The sequence below is a fragment of the Epinephelus lanceolatus genome, chromosome 7, assembly GCF_041903045.1.
Source record: "Epinephelus lanceolatus isolate andai-2023 chromosome 7, ASM4190304v1, whole genome shotgun sequence".
Classification (NCBI taxonomy): Eukaryota; Metazoa; Chordata; class Actinopteri; order Perciformes; family Serranidae; genus Epinephelus; species Epinephelus lanceolatus.
This window is the reverse complement of record NC_135740.1, coordinates 25,838,051-25,859,610: the sequence shown is the minus strand read 5'-3', so window position 1 is coordinate 25,859,610 and position 21,560 is coordinate 25,838,051. Positions and strand designations below refer to the sequence as shown.

The 21,560-nt window shown below is 41.6% G+C and overlaps 1 protein-coding gene across 1 annotated transcript in view; it reads right to left on the bottom strand.

Annotated features, from left to right (window-relative positions):
* Window positions 1-21,560, bottom strand: part of LOC117261107 (neuronal acetylcholine receptor subunit alpha-7-like) — a 69,447-nt gene that overhangs the window by 37,302 nt on the left and 10,585 nt on the right. Inside the window, exon 2 of the mRNA XM_033633346.2 lies at window positions 10,078-10,217. Within this exon, the coding sequence (XP_033489237.2) occupies window positions 10,078-10,217 (140 nt within the window). The remainder of the gene's footprint in view (window positions 1-10,077; window positions 10,218-21,560) is intronic.

The following is a 21,560-nucleotide window of genomic DNA, read 5'->3' as shown; positions in this document are numbered from 1 at the left end:
TAATACAGTGGAAAAGGGCTTTGTCATCAGTAAGTCAGTGCGGATGCTTTGCATATCCAAAGAAGAACAAACGAGGCTTTGTAAAACTGTGTAAAAGCTGCTTTTATGTAACCAAGTGTAGTTCTGTTGAATGGTTTCACAGTGGAGCCATCTTACAAATTACACAACCCTTTTAAAACAACTAAAATATGTTGGTCCTGGTGAATTCAAACAGCGGCACTGGACTGTAAAATGTCAGGTGAAAAAACAAGGAGACAAATTCAATCATATCAACAGACAAAATAGCATCACATAATGAATGCTGAGTTTCTCTTCTTGACTCACTGATGCACAATGAGCAGATTTGTTGATTCATATGTATCTGTTGGTTTATTTAATTAATGTGCATGCCAACACTTAAACATGCTCTATCAGTGTGGTGAATGCTGTCTGGTTATGTAGCACGATTGTAAAAACACAGGGGTTGTATGGGGTACTGATACATTATACAGTACTTATACAGTATGAGGGGTGACTGAAAAGTTTTCCAGCCTAACCCAAAAAATGGGCAGCTACGCAAGCCAAATAATATAGAATATACCACTTTTCCTTTTTTTCATTAACCATGTTCATGTTTTGAACTCTTTTAGTTTTATTTTTGCAGATTCTTGAATAGTGGTCAGTGATTTGTTGAAAATGGAGAAATTGGAGTGTTGCGATCTGATCAAATATCTTCATCTCAAAGGAATGTCACCATCTGAAATCCACCCACATATGCTCAGTACTTAACATGACAATGCCACAGTCAAACGGGAGGTACAAGAATTCAAGCAAGGCAGGGAGAGTGATGAATATGAGCTCAGGGAGACATTTTGCCAATGACAATGACGTCATGGAAGTCGTAGAGAAGTTGGAGCGAGTGTGTTGCTCTTGAGGGGGATTGTGTTGAAATATAAAAGCACTGGAAAATCAGTATCTTATCTTGTTTTCTTGGGGCTCAAAACTTTTTAGTCACCCCTCGTATATATTACATAGAGTAAATGATAGTCAGGACGCCCCCAGTTTGGAGAAGCAGGCTGGAGTCCGACATGGAAGCTAAGTAGTGTACTGCTGCAGAGGGGTCAGCAACAAAACATACTTTAGCCACCAAAAAAAAGTCCCACCTAAAAAGAAAAATCAATATCCATTTAAAAGTTCACAATATTTAGAGTACTGTCACTGCTTCACCTTTCTGTCATACAGTGATTTCTGACTGGAAAAAGAAGCCATTACATCGCTTTCTTGTAAGCCAGACTCCATTGAGAAAAACAGTGATTTAACATTACTCAACACAGGAGCTACTGGTCTACCGTTGCCTCAGTCAGTTAGTTTGTTTGTATGTGTGACTTTGGCCTTTAAAAGAGTTCATCCGGATTCACCAAAGTCACAAAATAACACAAACTAACTACCTGATCGAAGCAGCTATCGAGCAGCGGATCCTGTGTTCAGCGAGCTAAAATTACAGGATTTGTCCATGGAGTCTGGTGGCTTTGACGAAAGCATAGATGGGGAACAGAAGCCGTTAACAGCGTCCCAGTTAAAGTGATGAAAATACTCTCAATATAGCGTACACTTAAACTGATTTTTTTAGGAGGCTAAAATATGTTATGTTGCCGACCCCTCCACAGCAGTACATTTCTTAGCTTCTGTATCGGATTCCAGTCTGCTTCTTCAAACTGGTAGGTGCTGACTGACATCTACTGTAGGTAATACACTGTCAATGGATAAGTAGCCCATACAACCCCACTTCAACAATCCAAACTATCCTTTAAAGCCGTGGTAGGCAGTGTAATTTTGGCACCATTGGGCAGAAATTCCGCAATAAACTTTTAGCATGTTGTAATTCAAGAGGTCTGAAAGAACACTAGACTTCTGCACCACAGCTTTCAGAGAGAGTAGCTGTCAATCATGCCATTGATCGCTGAACTGTGGTCAAACTCTCAAACAAGGCAGCGCTGATCAAAACTGAATCAAGATCCTGGTTAACATTTCTTTTTTCTCACCTCAAATGTTTTCAGAAACATATTTTAGTGTACTGTTGTAACTGTAAAATGAGATAGTGTGTGACCTGGTTGCCATGTTGGAAACAGTCAAGCTGAAACAGAGCATCGCCCGCCAGCCAGAGCAAACTTTGCCTCTGAAAACTCCTGATGTGAGACACAGGGGATGCAGTAACAGAATCATGATTCATATTTGATCAGCGCTGCCTAGTTTGACAGTTTGACCACAGTCCACAAAGACTGACATGATTGACAGGTGTAGTCCTCAGCTTTCAGGACTCCTGCAAATGCCATTGGGAGCACTTTTTTGACAGATTATCTGCCTCGTGTACTTCTGTCAGGACATACTACAGAATGTCAAAGCAACTATTTTTTATTTAAATTCAGTTTTATTTATGGGATTTTATGTGTGTTATGTGTTTTATGTCCTAAATGCTGCTGATTGGTTTGTCCAGGGCATTCCTGTAAAACTGTTCAGAAACCATGCAGACTGAAACCTATGACTTCACCAAATAATGAACTTCAGAGAGGTTTTCAAAGTGAAAATATAGCATTTGCGAAATTATTCTAGCTGCGAGGTGAAATTAGCATTTCTGCAAGCGTCAGAATTTCTGCTCCGAGTGCAGAGTGGAAAAGTCAGGACAGAAGTGCCTGCGCTGATTCTTTGGTAGAGCGGAGAGGAAGGCTGAAAGGGATCTGAGATCTTTCCCTCTTTCAGCGCGCTGCATCTGTTTACCCATTTATCTGTATATCTCTGTTTTCTGTGCTTTTCCTGAGCTCGCAGTTGAAAATGCGGGAACATATGGCAAACGCTTCTATAATGTCTTTTCTGAAAGCAGATGACCCAGATGATCGAGCAAGAGTCACAGCTGAAAGTAATAATCGGAAATGTGTCTCTTCAGAGATTTGAATCCCCCAGCTGTGTGTGCATGTGTGTGTGTTTGAATGTGTGTGTGTGTGTGTGTGTGTGTGTGTGTGTGTGTGTGTGTTGATATGATGAAAATAGAATTGTGGGTCGTATAAAATTTATAACCTAAAAATATTAACTTCTCTCTTCTATTCAAGGTCAGAGCAGCAGGACGCCTGGAGCATTATGTGGATATTGAGCATACAATATACAACATATATTACAGAAAATACATATCAATAAAAACTCTGACACAGATTTCACTTTTCTTAATCTACCTGTATAAAAATAATTGTCAGTTTATCTTCCCCTTTTCTCTTTTTTAAGTGTTCAACTTAAATCCATCCTTGTGGTTCATGCTTTTCTTGTCTATTGATGTTTTTCACTCCTATAAACACTCACACTCAGCACATCTTACCTACAAATAACTGATACTAACTACTACCTAATTAGTATCAGTTCAGCGCACCTGCAGAACAGCCGCCTCAGCCTACATTAGTCTAATGTTTCACCTTTGAAACTCACGCTTTAATGCTTTTGTTAAGCACTCTCACAATGTGAGAACATTAGATTTCAACACAGTCAGGGAAAGTAATATGTGCATCCTGGTCATAGTTTAGATATAAAGTCCTAGCACATACAGCAAACGATGCTTTGCTCCTGTGTGTGATTAGGCTGACAAAATGACAATCCATTTGTGTCTCCTCCTAGTAATATGCAGACTAACTTTCTTATGGCTGACCTCCACAAAGAGATTTTTCAGATGTTGAAATGTGTGAGACCCCACACATAATGACATGCAATGATAAGTTTAACAGTTTTCTTCCTGTAGTGTGTGGAGAGCAAGAATTTTGGCCCAAACCAGTAACAGATTCCACTCACGCACAACCTGCGTTCTGACTCTCAAAACTGGAAATCTAACAAATATCTTGCAGTCAAACTGGACTTCAGAGCAGTGGTTCCCAACTCGTGGGTCGCAGTCCAAAAGTGGGTTGCTGGTCCATTCTGAATGGACCACAAGTCACTCGCGAACGTGTCAAGTCTATATAAAAATACACACTTTATTTTGAAGTACAGTGAATTTTTGGCACGCTTGAAGTGCAGTTTCCTGCTGTAGAGTGAGTGACTAACGGACAGCTACTTGACAGAGACAACAAACTTGCTCGATGACATGGCCAAACGCAAGTTAGACACTGAGTATATTACACTCTGTGGACCTTGACCCAATGACTAAGGAGAATTCTGGACCCCGTGGCTGAACCTGCTGGGAACCAGAGCTTTAGAGTAGGCAAACATGGCTGTGATGAGCAGGAGGATCTAGCCGTTAGTTTTTGTTCAACTTTTTACAGAAAAAAATTAAAATATTGGTAAAGTCATGGAGACGGCATGAACATGGACTACACAGTTACAATGTGAGCTGTAGGTGAGTAAATTCTGACCTCTGAGACCTGCAGGACCGCCAGCGATCCTCAGTTGATCTCAGGGTTCTCCCCTCACAACAGGATATCAGATTGTATACATTGCACAAAAAAACACTAACATATAATTCAGGCTAGCTCATGTCACAGGCAAATCTCACAAGATGATTTTGAAAATCATCAAAAAATTAGGGCTTTGTTGGGACGGAGGAACCAGGCCCAAAAGCTTGATTGTCTTTAAGTATATGCCCAGCATTAGCTGCTCTGTATCTTCTGCTCCTTCTAATCAATGACCTGCAAACACCTCTTTCTTGACTTTCATCTTTTGTTTCAACATGAATCTGTTTCTCTGCGTGTTTCTTTTATACTGAGTTTGTGTTTCTGTGCGTCCCTGTGTGGAAAAGCGACCTAGAAACACCCAGAAGCTGACCTAGAATTATGTGAGCACTGGTCAGTCAACGCTGTTTACTCTAAAGCTGATGAATAAATGAGTTGAATGAACATTGGTGTTTCCATGACAACTGAATCGTAAAGTTATAGCGCACCAGCACACCTCTGGGTCACAGCACATACATTAATGATACATACTAAATCAATCCCACATACTGACACAAGGCAGTGTTTGAATAAAATAAATACAGTTTTGATTTCTAATTTTGATGTTTCAAAAAATCATCACATCTTAATTATGAGCAGCAAGTTAGCAGCTTGTCTGCAGGCTAAAGGGAAAACACAAGCTATTCGCTCAGAGAAGACACAAAGATGTTAAATGGATTCAAAGGGGACTTTTTTTGAACCCTTTGAAATCTGGGCAAATTGGCTTAGTTTCTTTCAAAAACATGGGAAAAAGGCAATGTGCGTCGAAAGGGGAAATGACCCAAAAAATTAGCAAGAAATTAGTAAGAAAAGAGAAAATCAAAAACAAGATAATTAGTAAAAAAAAAAAGGAAAAAAAGGAAAAGAAAGTTAAGAATAAACAAACAAAATGACCTGGAAAAGGATCCTAAAAATCATCATTGTGTAAAAATCATTTTAAACATATAATAATGATAATTCTAAATATAGTTTTCTCTAGCTTTTTTCTTTGTGGAACATTTCTTACCAAGTTGCCTATCACTTTTTTCCCCATGATTCTGAAAGAAATTGCACCAATTAGCTTGGGGTTCAAAGGTTTAAATACTTGCGAAAGGTGTTTGAAACCAGCACAAGAAAAGTGATGTCGCTCCTGGTTTCAAAGGGTTAACTGAAAATTAGTCCCTTCAGCAACACTGAATGAGCATCAAGCTCCTGGCTGGTCTGAATCCCACCTAATGTTTAGAGCAGAGACACTCTACTTGCATTGCGCAGGGGCCACCTTTGTAAAATGACAGGTAGTTAGGGGCCAGTTAAAAAACACTGATAATATTTATCATTATATGTAACAAATTTATTGCCTGTCGACATTTGGTGTTGTCTCATCTTTGCCTAGAGGCAAATCCAGTGGCAGCAGCCCCACACAGGTCAGGTGCACAGGGGCATGTGTAGAATTTGCCCGGACTTCTGTTGGGGGGTCCGGGGGATACTCCCCTGCCATTTTTTTTTCCATAACCAAGCTCTATTTTTATGTTTTTTTGTGCACTCTGGCACTTTATTTACATTTAAAGTACATAAAAAGTTCCCAGGGTGAATTACTTTACTATCATTGTGAATCAGAAAATGATCAGCGGGCCACCCTGCACCCTATCACAGGACAGATCTGGCCCATGGACTGTAAGTTGAGCATCATTGGTTTAGTGTCTTGCTCAAAAAGTTAATGACAACATTAAAATTCTGTCATTGTACTGCCCACCACATCCTCTCAACCACTCAGGAAATATGCAGATGGCTCCCACCCAATCCTCTTCTTTCAGTATAATGGCCGCACAAGCACAGTCTTTAAATTAGGTTACTTGTCCACTTGACTTGTCTCAGTTAGACGCTCGAGAGAATGTGATTAAAACATACATCATTCTTCCATTCTCCTCCTCTTAAGCAGACGAGACAACAACAACTACCAGAACAAGGACAAACAACCCTAAAATTGCCCCTCTGTGAAAAGTACAAGGCCCTGTGGGACGAGAATGCTCACAAAGTACTGCGTATCAGTCTCTTCTGACAAATCAGAGCAGACATCTGGCTGCATGAAACGCAGAGAATTTAACATGCTAACACTTCCCTAAAGTGTCTTCACTTCTCTGTGGACGGGCTGACTGACAAATGTGCAGCCTGCAAAGTGTCTCACAGGTTTTTGGTCCTTCCTGGTGGTTAATGAGTCGGAGAGTCATTTGAGGCCTCCTGCTACTCTGCGCAGAATTTTAACAATTTGAAAAGTCATTAAAGATAGTAGACCTGGATTGATTTCTGGGTCACGGGCTGGAGGGAGGAAGGAATGGTAATCTTCATAAATTGGGAATGTGTCAGGCGTGTCAAACTCCAGTAGACACAAAACATTGTCAGGACGGTGGCCCTTGGGGAGGGCTTGACACCTCTTATCTGCAGTCTAGACAACATGAGGAAGTGTGGGGGGGGAGTAAATAAGCAACTGATCTTAAGGAGCAAAACACTTTAGACAGAAAAAGGCACTGAATTAAAACAAGGCAAGGAGCTGCGTTAGTTGGGGAGTTATGTTGAGGGTACTAGCAAGACATCCAGGGAGTCCTGTTTGTGTAACATATCAACCACTTCCAGCCCCATGTGTTGGCACTCCCATCACATCCATGGGTGCTAACGTTAGCCATGTATTATTTCAGGCAGGTCTACTGCAGGTCTGAGCGCAGCCCTAACCCGACTCAGTGGAGCAGCAAAAGAACAACTATGCTCAGCCAGCTTTCCCTGAGGAGTAAAGATTAAAAACTTTAGTGCAACTTTAGTGTTATTGTAACGAAATTAAGACATACTACATGTCAGTTAGGGTAAAGTTGCAGCCAGTAGACTTTCAGGTAGAAAGTCAAACACTAAAGAACAATGTATGAAAGTGTTCAGTGTGTGTGTGACCCAAATTCTTATTATCCCAGTCCAGAGGGTCTTTATGTAACAGAAGTCAAACAGCACAAGTGCATTACTTCCGCCAACATTTAACACTGTTCCATAAGCACAACCCTGCAGCTGGCTGTGTCACCTCTTCCACAGATGCCCTCGGCTTCAAACATACACACACCAGACCAAACACACGCACAGAAAACACACTGTTATATTTCTCTTGGCACATATTACTTCTCTGTTTGCAGTACTGTTTTTCCTTTTCACACATTTTCTCTCACTTTTCCTCAGAGCCTTCACTCTGTATTTCTCCATCATAGATCAGCATTCGGATATTTTTTTTGCATCCAGCCAGTGAACCACCGTGGTTCTGATCCTGACACTGTAAGGACTGTGCTGTGGGACTTTGAGCTACCTTTGACTTTGCCATCATGGAAAGTCCCCCTATATGTAATACAGCTTTTCTCACTCAGTATGTTCACATGCAGCTTGAGAAAAATCGAGTTATTGGCTTAGCCTGACTGAAACCGGACTTTTAAATGCATGTTAACAGCTTAGTCCGACTGAAATTGGACTATCAGTAGCTCGACTAACACAACTAGATAATTCGATTTAGAATTGAACTGTTGCTACATGTATCCACTTAGTCTGACTAGAGTTGGACTGTGTTCTGCGCATCCACCACTTTTTCTTTCGCGGGGAAGAAGGAGATGACGTGGCAGCAGCACTTCTGGGTGGACGAGGAAACTACATTTATCTCCGCCATCTTCATTCGTCGTTAGCTTCCTCTTCGGGTCAACCGGAACTAGTTCAATACACACTTTGTTAAAAAGTTGGTCAGAAATTTGATTTTCTCTTCTGCATGTATACTCAGACAAGACAAGAAGTCCAACTGGACTGATTAGCAGAGCAATGCGCTTAGCTCGACTACTGCGTGCATGTAAACGTACTGACTGTATGCACAATAAGGCTGTATATCGGCAAGATATGATACGTATCACAATACAGGTGTTACGATTAAATATAATGCAAAAATGGTCAATGCTAGTAGTGCCTGTGTTCGCTGTTTTCACACTAGTGATACGTTGTTATGTTGCAGTGGAAAAGTCAAATGGCTTAAGAAAGACTGCAACACTGAAGGATCTAGTGGTCAACACAAAACTGAACCACTGTTACAAATCTTTGCATGTGAACAATTAATTAAACTCAATAGTGTTTTTGAGAATCGATACAGTATCACAAAACATAATATCACGATTCTCAAGTGTATCGAATTCTTTTTTATGCCTCTAATGCCCAATAAAACACAAACTTTAAATCTTGCCACACTTCCTACTCAAGATGCACGATAATCGGGCTGAAAAATGATCGGCCGATAATGGGACACTTTCATAATTGTGCAATATTCCAATAATTAAAATTATAGCCGATAACTAGTGCTGATAATACCAAGCCAGACTGTTTTCATCATTCTCGGAACCCATCGGCTGTATTCGGCATCTGACTTCCAGCAGACGGTGATACAGCCTCTGGGGGCAGACCCCCGATTTTTTGGCATTCCGGTTTGATTTGGACGGAGGAGGCGAATTTGCGTTTCCGACTTCTGTTTATATATAAGTAAATATGCTGAACCATTGCGATGGATTCAGAGTTTGCAGTGACGCCAATTATGTTCTGATTATGTGAGCCGCCAATAAACACAGAGAAGAAGAACAACAACAACTGCAGCTGTCAGGAAGGCCAAACATGTCACGGTGTGGATGTCTTTTACAGTTCCAGAGGAAGACAACAGGATTGCGCTAAGGGTCTGATTTCCAACCGGCCGACACAGGTTAGACACAGCGCTGAAGAACCATCTCCAGAGTGTTAACATGAGCTACTTAGCAGCAGCAGCTAACATCCAACACCGAGCTTTTAAAAGGCTCGACTCTGGTGTTAAACGTATTAATAACCATATTTTCACTACATCTTTGCCTTTCTTACCCTCGGGTGTAGCCTGGTTCCAGACCATAGACCCCGCCCACTCAACTGAGTAGGCTTGCATTACTGGTCTGGCATACTTCAATGAATTTGCGATTTATCTCGTCCAAACGATAGACGGACCAATGAACGCCGGGGGTCTAGCGATTAGCCAATCAGCGCCACGCTGACGTCAAGCTGTACGCCGGTGGGTAACTGGTGAGGATAGCGACAATGGCGACCGCTACAGATCCTACAGACCACATTAACGATGCTATCGTGGTATTTCGCCACTACTCGCGTTAATGGAGGACCAAATTAAGGAAGCTGCTAAACTGGATTTAATGGCGATGCAGCTGGGCGTGCACGACGACGGAGACATTTTAAACAGGCAATGATCGCTTGTTTTCGGCACCCCCGAGGCATGGATTCTAATGACGTCAGATTCTGGGTGAGTCGTTGATCTCTACTGATTGGTTAGGGAAAAATCAAATTCCCTCCCCCTTGTAAATCGCCTTCAATGGAAGCCATGTCAGACCGAAGGTTCTGGGAGCTTCAGTCTGACACTCAGGCTACCTCGGGTGTACATAAACTGCGGGTTATATACTTATCAGTTATTGCATCAGTTATCAGCCATGAGAAGCAGGTAAATATCAGTTAACAGTATTGGTTGAAAATATCCATATCTATGCATCCCTACTTCCTACATTCAACACTGCCCACACTAAACACCACGCAACAAACATAAATAACAATAAGCTAATGCTGCCTTCCTCACCACGTCTATGATCTGCAGCAGTGTGAGGCCAAGCTCCACCAAGATGGCTGCTGAGTCATTGACCACAGGTCTCTCCAGCCGGTTGTAGTTAGCGAGCAGCTCCTTGTACAGCCTCCTCTGGTGTTCTCCCTGCAGGGATCCTGGAAGAGATGATTTGGTGGATGATTATTTTGGATACAAATCTTCATGTGTGCTGAATGTTCAAAACTAAACACCAATATCTGAGCAGGGAAGTTGATTCTTGACCTGGGTGATTTGTGTGCAAAATAATCTCAACTCAAAGGTCGTTACTCTAATAAAGCATAAGTGGATCTTTGACATTATCTTGTCACACGTAACCGCCAGCAGAGCAATTACCTCATATTTCAGAGTTGAAGGTAAACCCCTCCAGTCACGACAGTTCCTGTAGGTCACTCCTTGATTTACAGGCGCAGTGTGTCATGTCATTTGCTTTGCATTTTAAAACGTAAATCTTGTGTTGGATTAATGATATTCCAGGACAGGGTTTTTAAAAAATGCATCCAGTGTTTTGGCTTGGGTCGTCCCTTTACTGCAAATTGTACTTTGGAACATTTCCTTGGGTACAGAGGCTGATCTCTAATCCAGAAAGTAGCTTTAATGGCCTTCCTAACCTTTTACCCTTCCTTTGCTGGCACCAGCCTGCAGCCAGATTATAATTTACCTGATGGAGTTTCAAACACGATGCCATATACTGTGCCTATTCAGATTGCGCCAAGATGTCCCCGATTCCTACAGTGCTTCCTGTAAACTTGCCTTTGGTATGAACAATGTATAAAATGAAGGTCTGTTGTTGAACTGAAAGTGTTGATGAATAATGAATACTGTATATATACATGTGCTGACATCGGCATACACATCGGCAGACTGTAACACACACACAAACACAGAGTGGCAGGACTGTGTGTTGGTGTAGTCTAAAGGTCCAGGGTGATTAAAATGATGCGTTTGTTGGCCCGACTCTCATCACCATTATTGATCCTCTCTACCTCACCGTCCACACATACTTCACACTGACCATTTGTCCCAAAATAAAGGCAGACAGGGACACACAAACACATACGTGCACATACCAACAAGCTCAGACCACACTGTTAATAACCTTGGAGTCAATGATCTCACTTTAATGCATTTTCCAAACAAAAGACTGCTGTGTAGTAGGGCTGAAACTTATGCAAAAATCATTCCTGTTAACAGGTCATTTGCAGCAGTCTCATATTCAGCCCTCTCATGATCATTAGTTGAGTGGTTTGTGCTCCTGCTAATGTTTTCACACTGCAGTTAAAATCTGTTTTCTGTCCTTCGTATGTGACACAGATCTCGTTTTATTAACTGGGGGCTTCAATGTCAAAGCAAAGAGCATTAAAAATGTCCAACCATTAGTGAGTGGATCTGTAAAATGACACCATAGACCACAGACATCTCTCGGTGAAGAGGTGTCCTATCCATAGATTCTCTGATAGAAGTGGACGTTGCCTCCAAGTATGTAAAGTGAAGCCAATGAGGAGATGCCTGCATTCTTTCTAATGGCCAGCAGTGGGTTTCTCCACTGGTTGCAAAAAGAAGTCTGATTATACAGAAGTCTACTTCTCACTGAACATTTTCCTAATCTCAATCACTAGTTTAAGGGCTGTCCACAACTAAGAATTTTCCTAGTCCACCAATAGTCGTCATTTAGGGCCATTAGTCGACTAGTCGCCCACATGTTTACAATATTAATTATTAAATGATATATTTTGGGCGGGGCAACACAATGGTTTGAGTTGAAGGTGTGAGAAAGAATAGTATCAGTAACATTGTTAACTCTGTGCTACATTACAGAGAAATACAAAACCGTACTAATGAACCTTCATTAATCTAGGCCTATATTTTATCTACAAGTGCACGTCACACACTGAGCGAGCCGCCTGTTAATGACGCTGTCGGCAAAGCAGTAATGATTGTGCTAAGTGGCTAATGGGCATGTAGCTACTGACATGTTTCAGATGATACGTCATGTCTGTAGTCGACCAATGAAGATGAGTTTACATATCACCTTGGGTTCGTCCTTCACCTTCTCAAAATGATCCCACACTTTGGATTTCCTGCCCGACATGTTATTAACTAGCCTGTGGAATAACTGCAGGTACCAGCCCTGGAAATCAGGGTTCGGAAAACACGAGGTTGAACACTGGGCGCTACTCTTGTGCCTTTTTTGTCCCAGCTTTCAAGAGTGCGGCGGCAGGTTGTGTCTGAGGTTGCTAAGCAAACTTAACAAGTATTGTATAGCCTGAGTGCAGAGCTGATCTTCTTCCAGACACTGTTTATAAGTGTGTAGGCCTATCGTCTGTGGGACAGATGTAAAGCTCTGGGTAGCCCTGCACTAACATGATCTTTTCCATATTTATCAGACTGAATATTTACAGAAGAAGGGAAAGATATCTGTCGGCTGTGATTGGTTTGTAACATGACTTCTGTCTGACTGCTGAGTGTGGCCACTTCCTGTCTCTGTCCTTTCAAATGAATTTCCCAGTGCAGCTCCTAATAGAGTTTCACGTTTTGTTTTGTTTTTTTTAATTTTCTGCGACTAAGCAACCAATGAAATCTTGCCTTTCTGGTTGACAAATGTTTGATTGACTAATAGGGGGCAATCCTTGACCTTCAACAGAAAATTATGTTTGTTTTGTGAATTCTGGTCCAATTTAGAGTAAAACAGATGATAAAGCAGGATGTGCTTTGGGGCGTGGCTACTTTGTGATTGATGGGATGCTACCATGGCGGTGTACGCGGGTTCTCAGTAAGATCCACCCTTTCATCTACATATGGTCACTTTTAGCTAAAAAAAAACAAACAAGATGGCTACAGCCAAAATACCAAACTCAAGCCTTCAAAACTGTAGTCCATAAACAAATAGGTGGTGTCATGGTGGCTGCGTCCACTTTTTTTATACAGTCTATGGTTATATCTCAAGAATTGCACATGTGTAATCAATCCAGAAACAATATTTTTCACACTGGTATTGGATATTGGTCGACACGTCAAACATCAAAATAAATAGCTCACAAACTGCAGGGCTCAAATGACCACTTATTTATTACACCAAGGTGGGCGACGTTTGAGCGCAACCACTCTTCATCAGACTAAAGTAGTCTGGACCATAGTCTAAAGTAGTCTACATTTTAGTCTGATTAAAGGCAGTTGTGTTTGAAATGTCACCACCTTGGTGTGATAAATAAGCGAACAATGGAGCCCTGCAGTGTGTGAGCTATTTATTCATTTTAATATCTGCACACTTTCGGCTCAGCACCTGCCCTCGTTGGCTTGATGTGTCTGCATACTCCCATTTATTCAAGAATATAACTGATCATTAAGGCCTGCGGTAAAGATATAGTCTGTTTTATGGTATAGATATGCACTAGCTCCCTTCATCAATTGAGATTAACATCCATCTTTTGAGCTTAATGACCATGCATTTTGCTACACCATCCAAGGTTTGAAAGGGCTTTGTAGTGCCAACAAGATGGATTATTTTCTTAAATGACAGAACTGAAATTTGAAAAGAAGCACATACATGTGTCAGAGGCATGGGAGTAGAGACACATAAGCAAGCAAACACACTCATGCAGTACATGCACAACCTGTCATTGATACAAAATATGCTCAAGAGGTCACCCCAGTGCACTGTCAGTATAATGACTCCTGCACATACAGATACACTGGGAAAAGGTGGAAGGAAGTGAAACAGAAAAAGAGAGAAAAGGGAATATCAGAGACAGACATGTAGAGTGGATGAGAAATAAGGAGAGAGGATTAGAGAGGAGGAGGAAGAGGAGAGGAGAGGAGGAGGAGAGCTCTGCAGCCCTGTAAAGCCGTGAAGAGGAGAGGAGTGTGCCTTTGGCCTGGCATGCTGTTGATTGGCCCATTAAGGCTGTAATGAAGAGAGTTATGGCAGGACTGAGCCTGAGGTCAGAGACAGAGGAGCTACGAGAAGCTGCTCTGCACAGCAGAATCCCTTTCGCTGCTCCTGTGGAGCCACACAGACGGATTAATACATCAGACCATATCCTCTCTTTTCATGCATCCGTCTAGTCATCGTCCAGTGCCTTATGTGGCAGCTGGATTGACAGATACATGGCGTTCCTGCACACATTCACACCATATTGTTTTTCTGTCTGTGAACATGTTTGTTTGGACACCCAGGCAAGCGCTCTAATGGCTGATGGCTTCTGCAAAGACAAAAACACAATCTCAGTAAATCAATACGCGTCACCACAAAGTCATAAATCTGTCCCTCTATGCACAATGTAATCTCCATACACACGTGCACTCAAATTTAACTACAGCCTCATCTACAGCTGCTATCCTGCCAGCCTCCCCCCTGTGCGCCTCCTGTGCTTTATTACTGTGGTATGGTGTACTGAGGTCCAAACAAACATAACAAAACTAATAAAGTCAGTGAAGAAGAATTGAAAGCTCAGTCTCTGCTGCTGCTTGTCTCATAAAACCATGTTTGGAAGGAATTAAATAATCAAATACAATAAAACCCTGCCAACTTTAATTCACAAACAAACGTGTGCGGCATACACCGGGGATGAAGGGATACATCCATTAGTTTGTTGGGTTTTCTTTTTTTACATCATCTCACTAATGAAGCTGATATGAGAAGCTGGCAAGAAGACATAATTTCCCAAACCCAGCGAGAGGCCTCATCAAACAAACTCCAGCAGAGGGAGGGAATGAGAGTGGGGGGTAGAGGGAGCAGGGGGAGCTGAAAGATTTGTCATTTCAGCATCCTTTATCTTCCTGCTCACCAGCCTTGACCTGTTATTTTAAGAGCACCGTGGAGAGGTGAACTGTCAAGAGGACTTTATTTTTAAACAAATATAACCTTTGTTTCAAATATATCCAAGCCAATAACTAGTTTGCAATTACTTGACTATTATGACGTGCAAGATTGAGGTGGAGGGCAGGAAATTATAAATGAATATACTGTGTCAATTGGAAATAGAGGAAAGTGCCTACATAAAAAGACTGGCTGAACCGGCACACAGTGATATTGTCAGATACATTGGATGTGATCCACACAAAACCAAGTAAAGCAATTTCTCTTAACTTGACTGCTTTGGACCCATTCATCATTACAAATGACCTCATCCTTCAGACCTCCAACTACACCATGAGCCACATGAGAACATACAAGAGCATAAAGGACTACAACTGTTTTATGTGTGGTCAGGTCCAAGACTTGGTATCAAAGCAGTGTTAAACTCAGTTCAGACCAATGATTTGTGACGAGAAGAGCTGCAGCAGTGTGAGCTGGTAGGTCTGACCTCGACTCAAGCCGGCTGATGGTGTCACCTGCAACTCAGTTAGTCAAATCGCCGGCGGCTGGTTTTAGACCGTAAATCACTTCAGCTGTTTCTACAGCCAATCAGCTTGTAGTGAAGTCCGCTAGTCAAGTCAAAATGACAGCAGACGGTGTGTTCGCTTGCTGCGGCAGTCTTTCCGTCCTCACGGTGTGCCGGTGTTGGACGGTAGGTCGCTGCTGCTCACTGTATGTGCTTATGCCCCCTCACACACACACACACACACACACACACACACACACACATTCTCATTAACTGATTAATTGGCACTGGTTACTTATATTGTAGTGGCATATTTATTATGAGTACAGCCCATCTGATGCTTATGTTTTTTGCCATTTCATCACCACTACAAACACAACTGTAGCCAGTATCTCACCAGCTCTAGATAAAGCCCAGCTGGATACTAACGTTACTCCAGGTGGAGGTGTCTCGTCCTCGGTCACATCCAGACCTTGAAAATAAGGCTGCAACTGGTCCCATTTCTTGCAACAGAGGCATTCCTCTTCTGTGGTCATTGGGGCACAGCATTCACAGGTACACCACCAATCTCCAGAGCTATGCAGCCTTGCAGCAGCCATTCCTCCTCTCTCATCCTCTACCTGTTGCACCTCTCTCTCTCTCTCCTCTTCCGTTCTTCAATTTCACGAAGCTCTTTGTCAGTGTATTCTGGCTCAAATAAATAAGGGCAGCCATCAAACTCTGCAAAATCAAATTCCTCCTCCACAAAGTCAAAGTCTGGCAAAAAGTCAGCCATTATTCTATAAATCTTTCATAAAATAAATGAATGAACTTTTCAGGCTACTGTCTGGTTCTGCCTTCCAGCTGTTGCTGCTTGTTCTCGCGAGATTTCAGGCACAGTATGAGATCGCTGCTTGTTCTCGTGATATTTCGGTCGCGCTTTGGAAAGCAGAGCTAAATGGTAAACAAACATGGCACCACACTGGTAAGGTAAGACAACACGTTTACATGTCGTTTTCTATATGTTCTCTGACATTTATCCTAACGATATGAGGCGGTCTTTGTGGAAAAAAGCTTGTTTAGTGGACTAACTTTGCACTTGAAGGGATGCCCGTTCACTTACGTTTTAACAGGTCTGATGCTACTATGCGCCCCGGCTGTATCTAGGCTAACGGCTAACATGCTAACTATTATTTTTATGTCACTAGTTACTTGAAACAAATTTAGGACGATAGGAGACAGGTTGAAATAAACCGAAATTTCCCTTTAATGTATGTTTTTCTGAGCTATAGCAAAAAACGTGTTTTGATGTCAAGTGACCTTGACATTTTACCACCAAATTCTGATCAGTTCATCTTTCAGTCCAATGGACATTTGTGCCACACTGAAAGAAATTCCATCAAGGCTTAAGATATTGCGCTTACAAGAATGGGAAGGACGAATGGAAGGACAGCCAACCCAAAAACATAATATCCCTGGTCATGGCTGTTGTCAGTGTGGAGGTATATAAAGTCTATGGACACCGGCAGCCCTAAATAACTTGACACCTCTTATAAAATGGGAAACAGAATAAAATCATCACCAAGGCAGACACTTTGGAGCTGTCAAAATATGAGAAAAGCTCACCTGCCTGTATATGATTGATTGTTACCAGTCAGCTCATAGTCACACAGCTGTGAATGAGCTACTGATGTGAATGAAAGTGAATGCCTGAACTGTCAGCATCACACGGCTAACATTACCCAACGGTTATTAACAGGTTTAACGACAGAGATGAGCTGTTTTGTCGGTGTTGGATGTTAACCTCTGCTGAGGGTCATAAGTTGGCAAAATTTGATGAGATCATTGTGCTGTGTTAGCTGAAGCTAACCAGCCAGAGAGAGCAGAGAGAGAACGGTCCTTCAGCGCTGCATCGACAGTGATTAGCTGAACCAGACAAAAATGTTATTTTTCTATTATAAAAAAAGGAATTAGTAAAAGCAAGTACATTTTTCAATGTAATTGCCATTTGTTATGTCGTACAAAAGGGAATTGTATAATTTGAAGGAGAAAATGAGCTTTCGGAATTCATTGCAGCCATCTAGGGTGCCATATCCTCACAATCTCACAACCACTAAGATACAGGAACTGCCTTTTAATTTCAAGACTCTATGCTCAGTCTAATTTAACACAAACGTCCCTCAGACACAGGCTATATATTGCTCTGACATCGCTCTGCATGTGTGTGTTTGTGTTTCTCCCTGTTTACACTGATGTATGCATGTTAACCTAACCTCACTGATCTACAGGAGCACAGCGATGTTGCCCCTGAGCTCCAGGATGTCTGCATATGAAATTAGTTCTGGCTTATAAGCAGAGCCAGACTGTTTCTGGGCACCTCGGGGACCTTGAGGGCATCAGCACCCAAGGGGACTTTCTATGTCAGCTTGCAAAACCCCACAAAATATTAATGCATTTCACAGAGTCACAAGGTCTCCTTTGAGACCAAGCCAATTTTCTTTTTGAGTGTGCTTCCTCAACATCAACATTTATTAGAAGAATATTGGATGTGAGAGCAATCTCGCAGATTATTGTGAAGGAGAACGGAGAGGAAATGAAAAATGTGAGACACGTAGAAATGTAAATTTGCTCTGTATATCTTTAGGCTTTTTGTTTTGTGCGCTGTGGTGGTGCGAGAACTGGTCCAAGAATATGTGACCCCACCTTTCAATCAGTCCAGACTAAGAAAGGGTTCCAGCCCCCTGACGTAAAGTTTTAGAGCCTTTAAAATACCAAGGACAGAAATAAGATTGTGGGTGTTTTGTTTTTGGAAAGAGACCCACTGTTTGCATGTGACCACAAGAAACATATTAAGAATTGACAACCATCAGGACAGAGGGATGGTTTGAAAAATTGATACTGACAAAAATGGCGACTTCTGAGTCAGGATGGGACAGCTGCAGCCATGAACAGAGATAAAGGATAATTTTGCTCAGCATCAGCCAAAAGAAAACATTTCCATAGTGTGTGCAAGGTAAGAGGAAAATCAGATTTCAGACACATGGCAGCTCTGTACGAATGTGAAAGATGGGAAGAGGAGAAGAAGACTGCTGAAGTTTGCTACTGTATTCAAGACTGCGTATACCACCATTAACCCTGTTTGTTAAGAAGAAACTACGTCAGAGATCCAGATGCTTTTAAGCTTTGTATTGCACACTTATAAATTAAAGTTAATTCGATTTATTCTCAACCAGATTGAAGTCAACCTTCTAGCTTTTTCCAGAGCTTTAAACTTCATCTCGATGAAGTCAAACGATGAACGCTGCCTGTGGAAAGTGGACCTTGACTTAAGAGTTTTAGTAAACCTACTGTTTCAAAGGAACTTTTATGCTTCAGATGACAATAGAGCAAATTCAACACACTGAGAAAGACAGTGAGGCGTGTTCGAAAGCTCCTGAAAAAGCTTTTAGGTGAATCTTGAGTTATGAAGCAGATTTAAAGATTACACTTGTAAATCGAATTTGGAATGTTTGAACTGGACTGTATAAAAGGTAGCAACCATCTGCAACCAGTATGCATCAAAAAGAAAGAATAAAAATGGTGGACACAGCGCAGAAAACACAAATATCGTGAGGCAAAAGCGAACAAAGCTGGGATTGGCCTTTACCTTCCCTGGAGATACTGTTTACAACCAGTAACCAACAATGCCTTCATAGTATACCTTTAAAGCAACTACAAGGAGTTTACAACTGGTTATGAAACTGATGTCTCTATATGACCTACATGAGCATGAAATTGTACGAAACAATTTACAGCACGCAGACCAGAAGAGCCTTTGTTTATATGTTTACATGGCAAAGTTCGCAATGAGTTCAACACTGGCCAGTTAAAAGTAAGAAGGAGGAGACTATTCTTTGAAGAGTGTTATTTATTATATATTTTTATATATTTCGTGGTTATGGCTGATACTGGGGCAGAATCAGCAAAGACAAGAAGAAACAAACTGACAGATAAACAGAAAAAAAACTAAAAGGGACAGTGATAGACGTATGTATATGTTTATTTTATTTATGAAAGACATTGGGAAACGTGGTTTTACGTTAACATATGAATTTACTTTAGCGGCTAAACAAAGTTGACTTTCATTATCTTCATATTAGAGTTATTGAATTTTACATAGCCACAAATAAATGCATTACCTCATCGCTCTGCATCCTGTAAACAGCTTGTTGTATGTTTAATGTACTTATGTCTATTTACTGTATCATTTTATGATGTTGGTGTTTAGTGGTTGCGTTGACTACTGCTGCAAACCAAACTGCCCCTCGAGGACAGTTAAGACTTTCTAACAGTTTTTTAATGTAATATGCAAATGTAAATAAAATGAATGGAAAAAATCAGAGGCACATTCATGCCATCCTTCCTCCCTCACTTCCTCTCAAGCGTCACAACTCTAATCCCAATTCTTTCCACCCTCTTTCCTCTTCATGTAAAAGTCACCCCAATCTTTGCAGTATCCCACTCCTTTGCTATTCTACTGTACAGTGTTTATTCTTCTCTGTTTCCACTGCACCTCTCTGCCTCTATCAGTGGCTTCATCTCTTTACAAGCCGTTCCAAATCTTGTGATATCCCCTCTTTTGATCCTTCTCTATATATATATGCCTCCCTCTTGTTACCTCTGTTCCTCCTTTTCAGTCTCTCAGCATTTTTGTTCTGATTTGCAATGAATAAGTGCATCCTAGAGCCGCTTAGGTTTTGAGGAAATGAACAAAAAACCTGGAAATTAATTCATGATCATGATCAGCTCTGTCACCGGTTAGCATCGTCTGCAAACAAATAGTGGGATTCAATAGGAAGTCTCTCGAGGAAGAGGGCAAGTGAGTCCAAACAAACGGGTAGAAGGTGAACTTTGCTGCACAGCTGATGTGTAAACTGTGCCGAAATATAGGTTTTTGTTCAGGACAACTGTGCAAATACACTCCAGCACGTAATTATTACCGCTCTCACTCTCTCTGTCTCACTCTCTCTCACACACACACACACACACACACACATTAACATACACCAAGAAATTCAGCTAGGCAATTGTGTCCCATCTGAATATTTTTTACTGGGTCAGTGCGTTCAGATGAGGCTCCCAAATACACTCATCAGACACAGGCTATCCAAACACAGGCGGGCCTGAGGGACCCGTTCTCCCTCTTCCTTTCTCTCTCTCTCTCTCTCTCTCTCTCTCTCTCTCTCTCTCTCTCACACACACACACACACACACGTGCACACACACACACACACCCAAACAGGAGTGCTATTTTAGGCAGAGCACTAAATGACCACCTCTTACATCAGGGTGTTTTAGTGCCCCTGATGAGCTCAGCTAAACTGATCCAGGCTGAGCCAGTGTCCAGCACACACACACATACATACACACACACACACACACACACACACACACACACACACACACACGCACACGCACACAGAGGAATGATAATTGCTTTGTTCCTTAGTCTCTTTCTGCCAAGACACTGTACCACTCTTACGTAGATCAGGTCATCTTATCATGTAAGACTGGATTTTCGTACTATTAAAATTTTGGGAAACCCCAACATGATGTCACAAAACTTATCATAGAGATAGACGCCTTATTCAAAAAACTGATTGGAAACTACTGAAATGACTAGTTGATGGAAAATTAAATCAATGGCATTTTTGGTCTTCAACTTAGTGTGCATATATATCGAAAATAAATTAAAAAGAAGGCTACAAACATGATGGCTGAATGTTGAGGCTATTCCATGAAAATCAATCGAAACCGACATGACTATTCCTGTTGGTAATTTCGTTTTCTCCACCGTGTGTGTTCATATACTGTCCCCTTAAAAACGTACTACTGCACGTGTAGTCACGTGACTCCAACCCACCCAGTCCGCGACCTGAACGCAACATGGAGCTCAGACACTGAGCCAACTGAGCAACTTGAGCAGCTTGAACCATAGAGGAATGCCATGTCCGTCATCTGGACACATTCTGGCTTTTGTGAAGACGACAGCACAGAAAGACCGTTTCAATGACCAAAGGTAATACCACCAATCTGTTTCAGCACAATCACGTTACCAAATATGAACAGCGCATGGCTCAAAAAAAAAAAAGAAATTAAAAAAAAAAAGGGAAAAGGAGT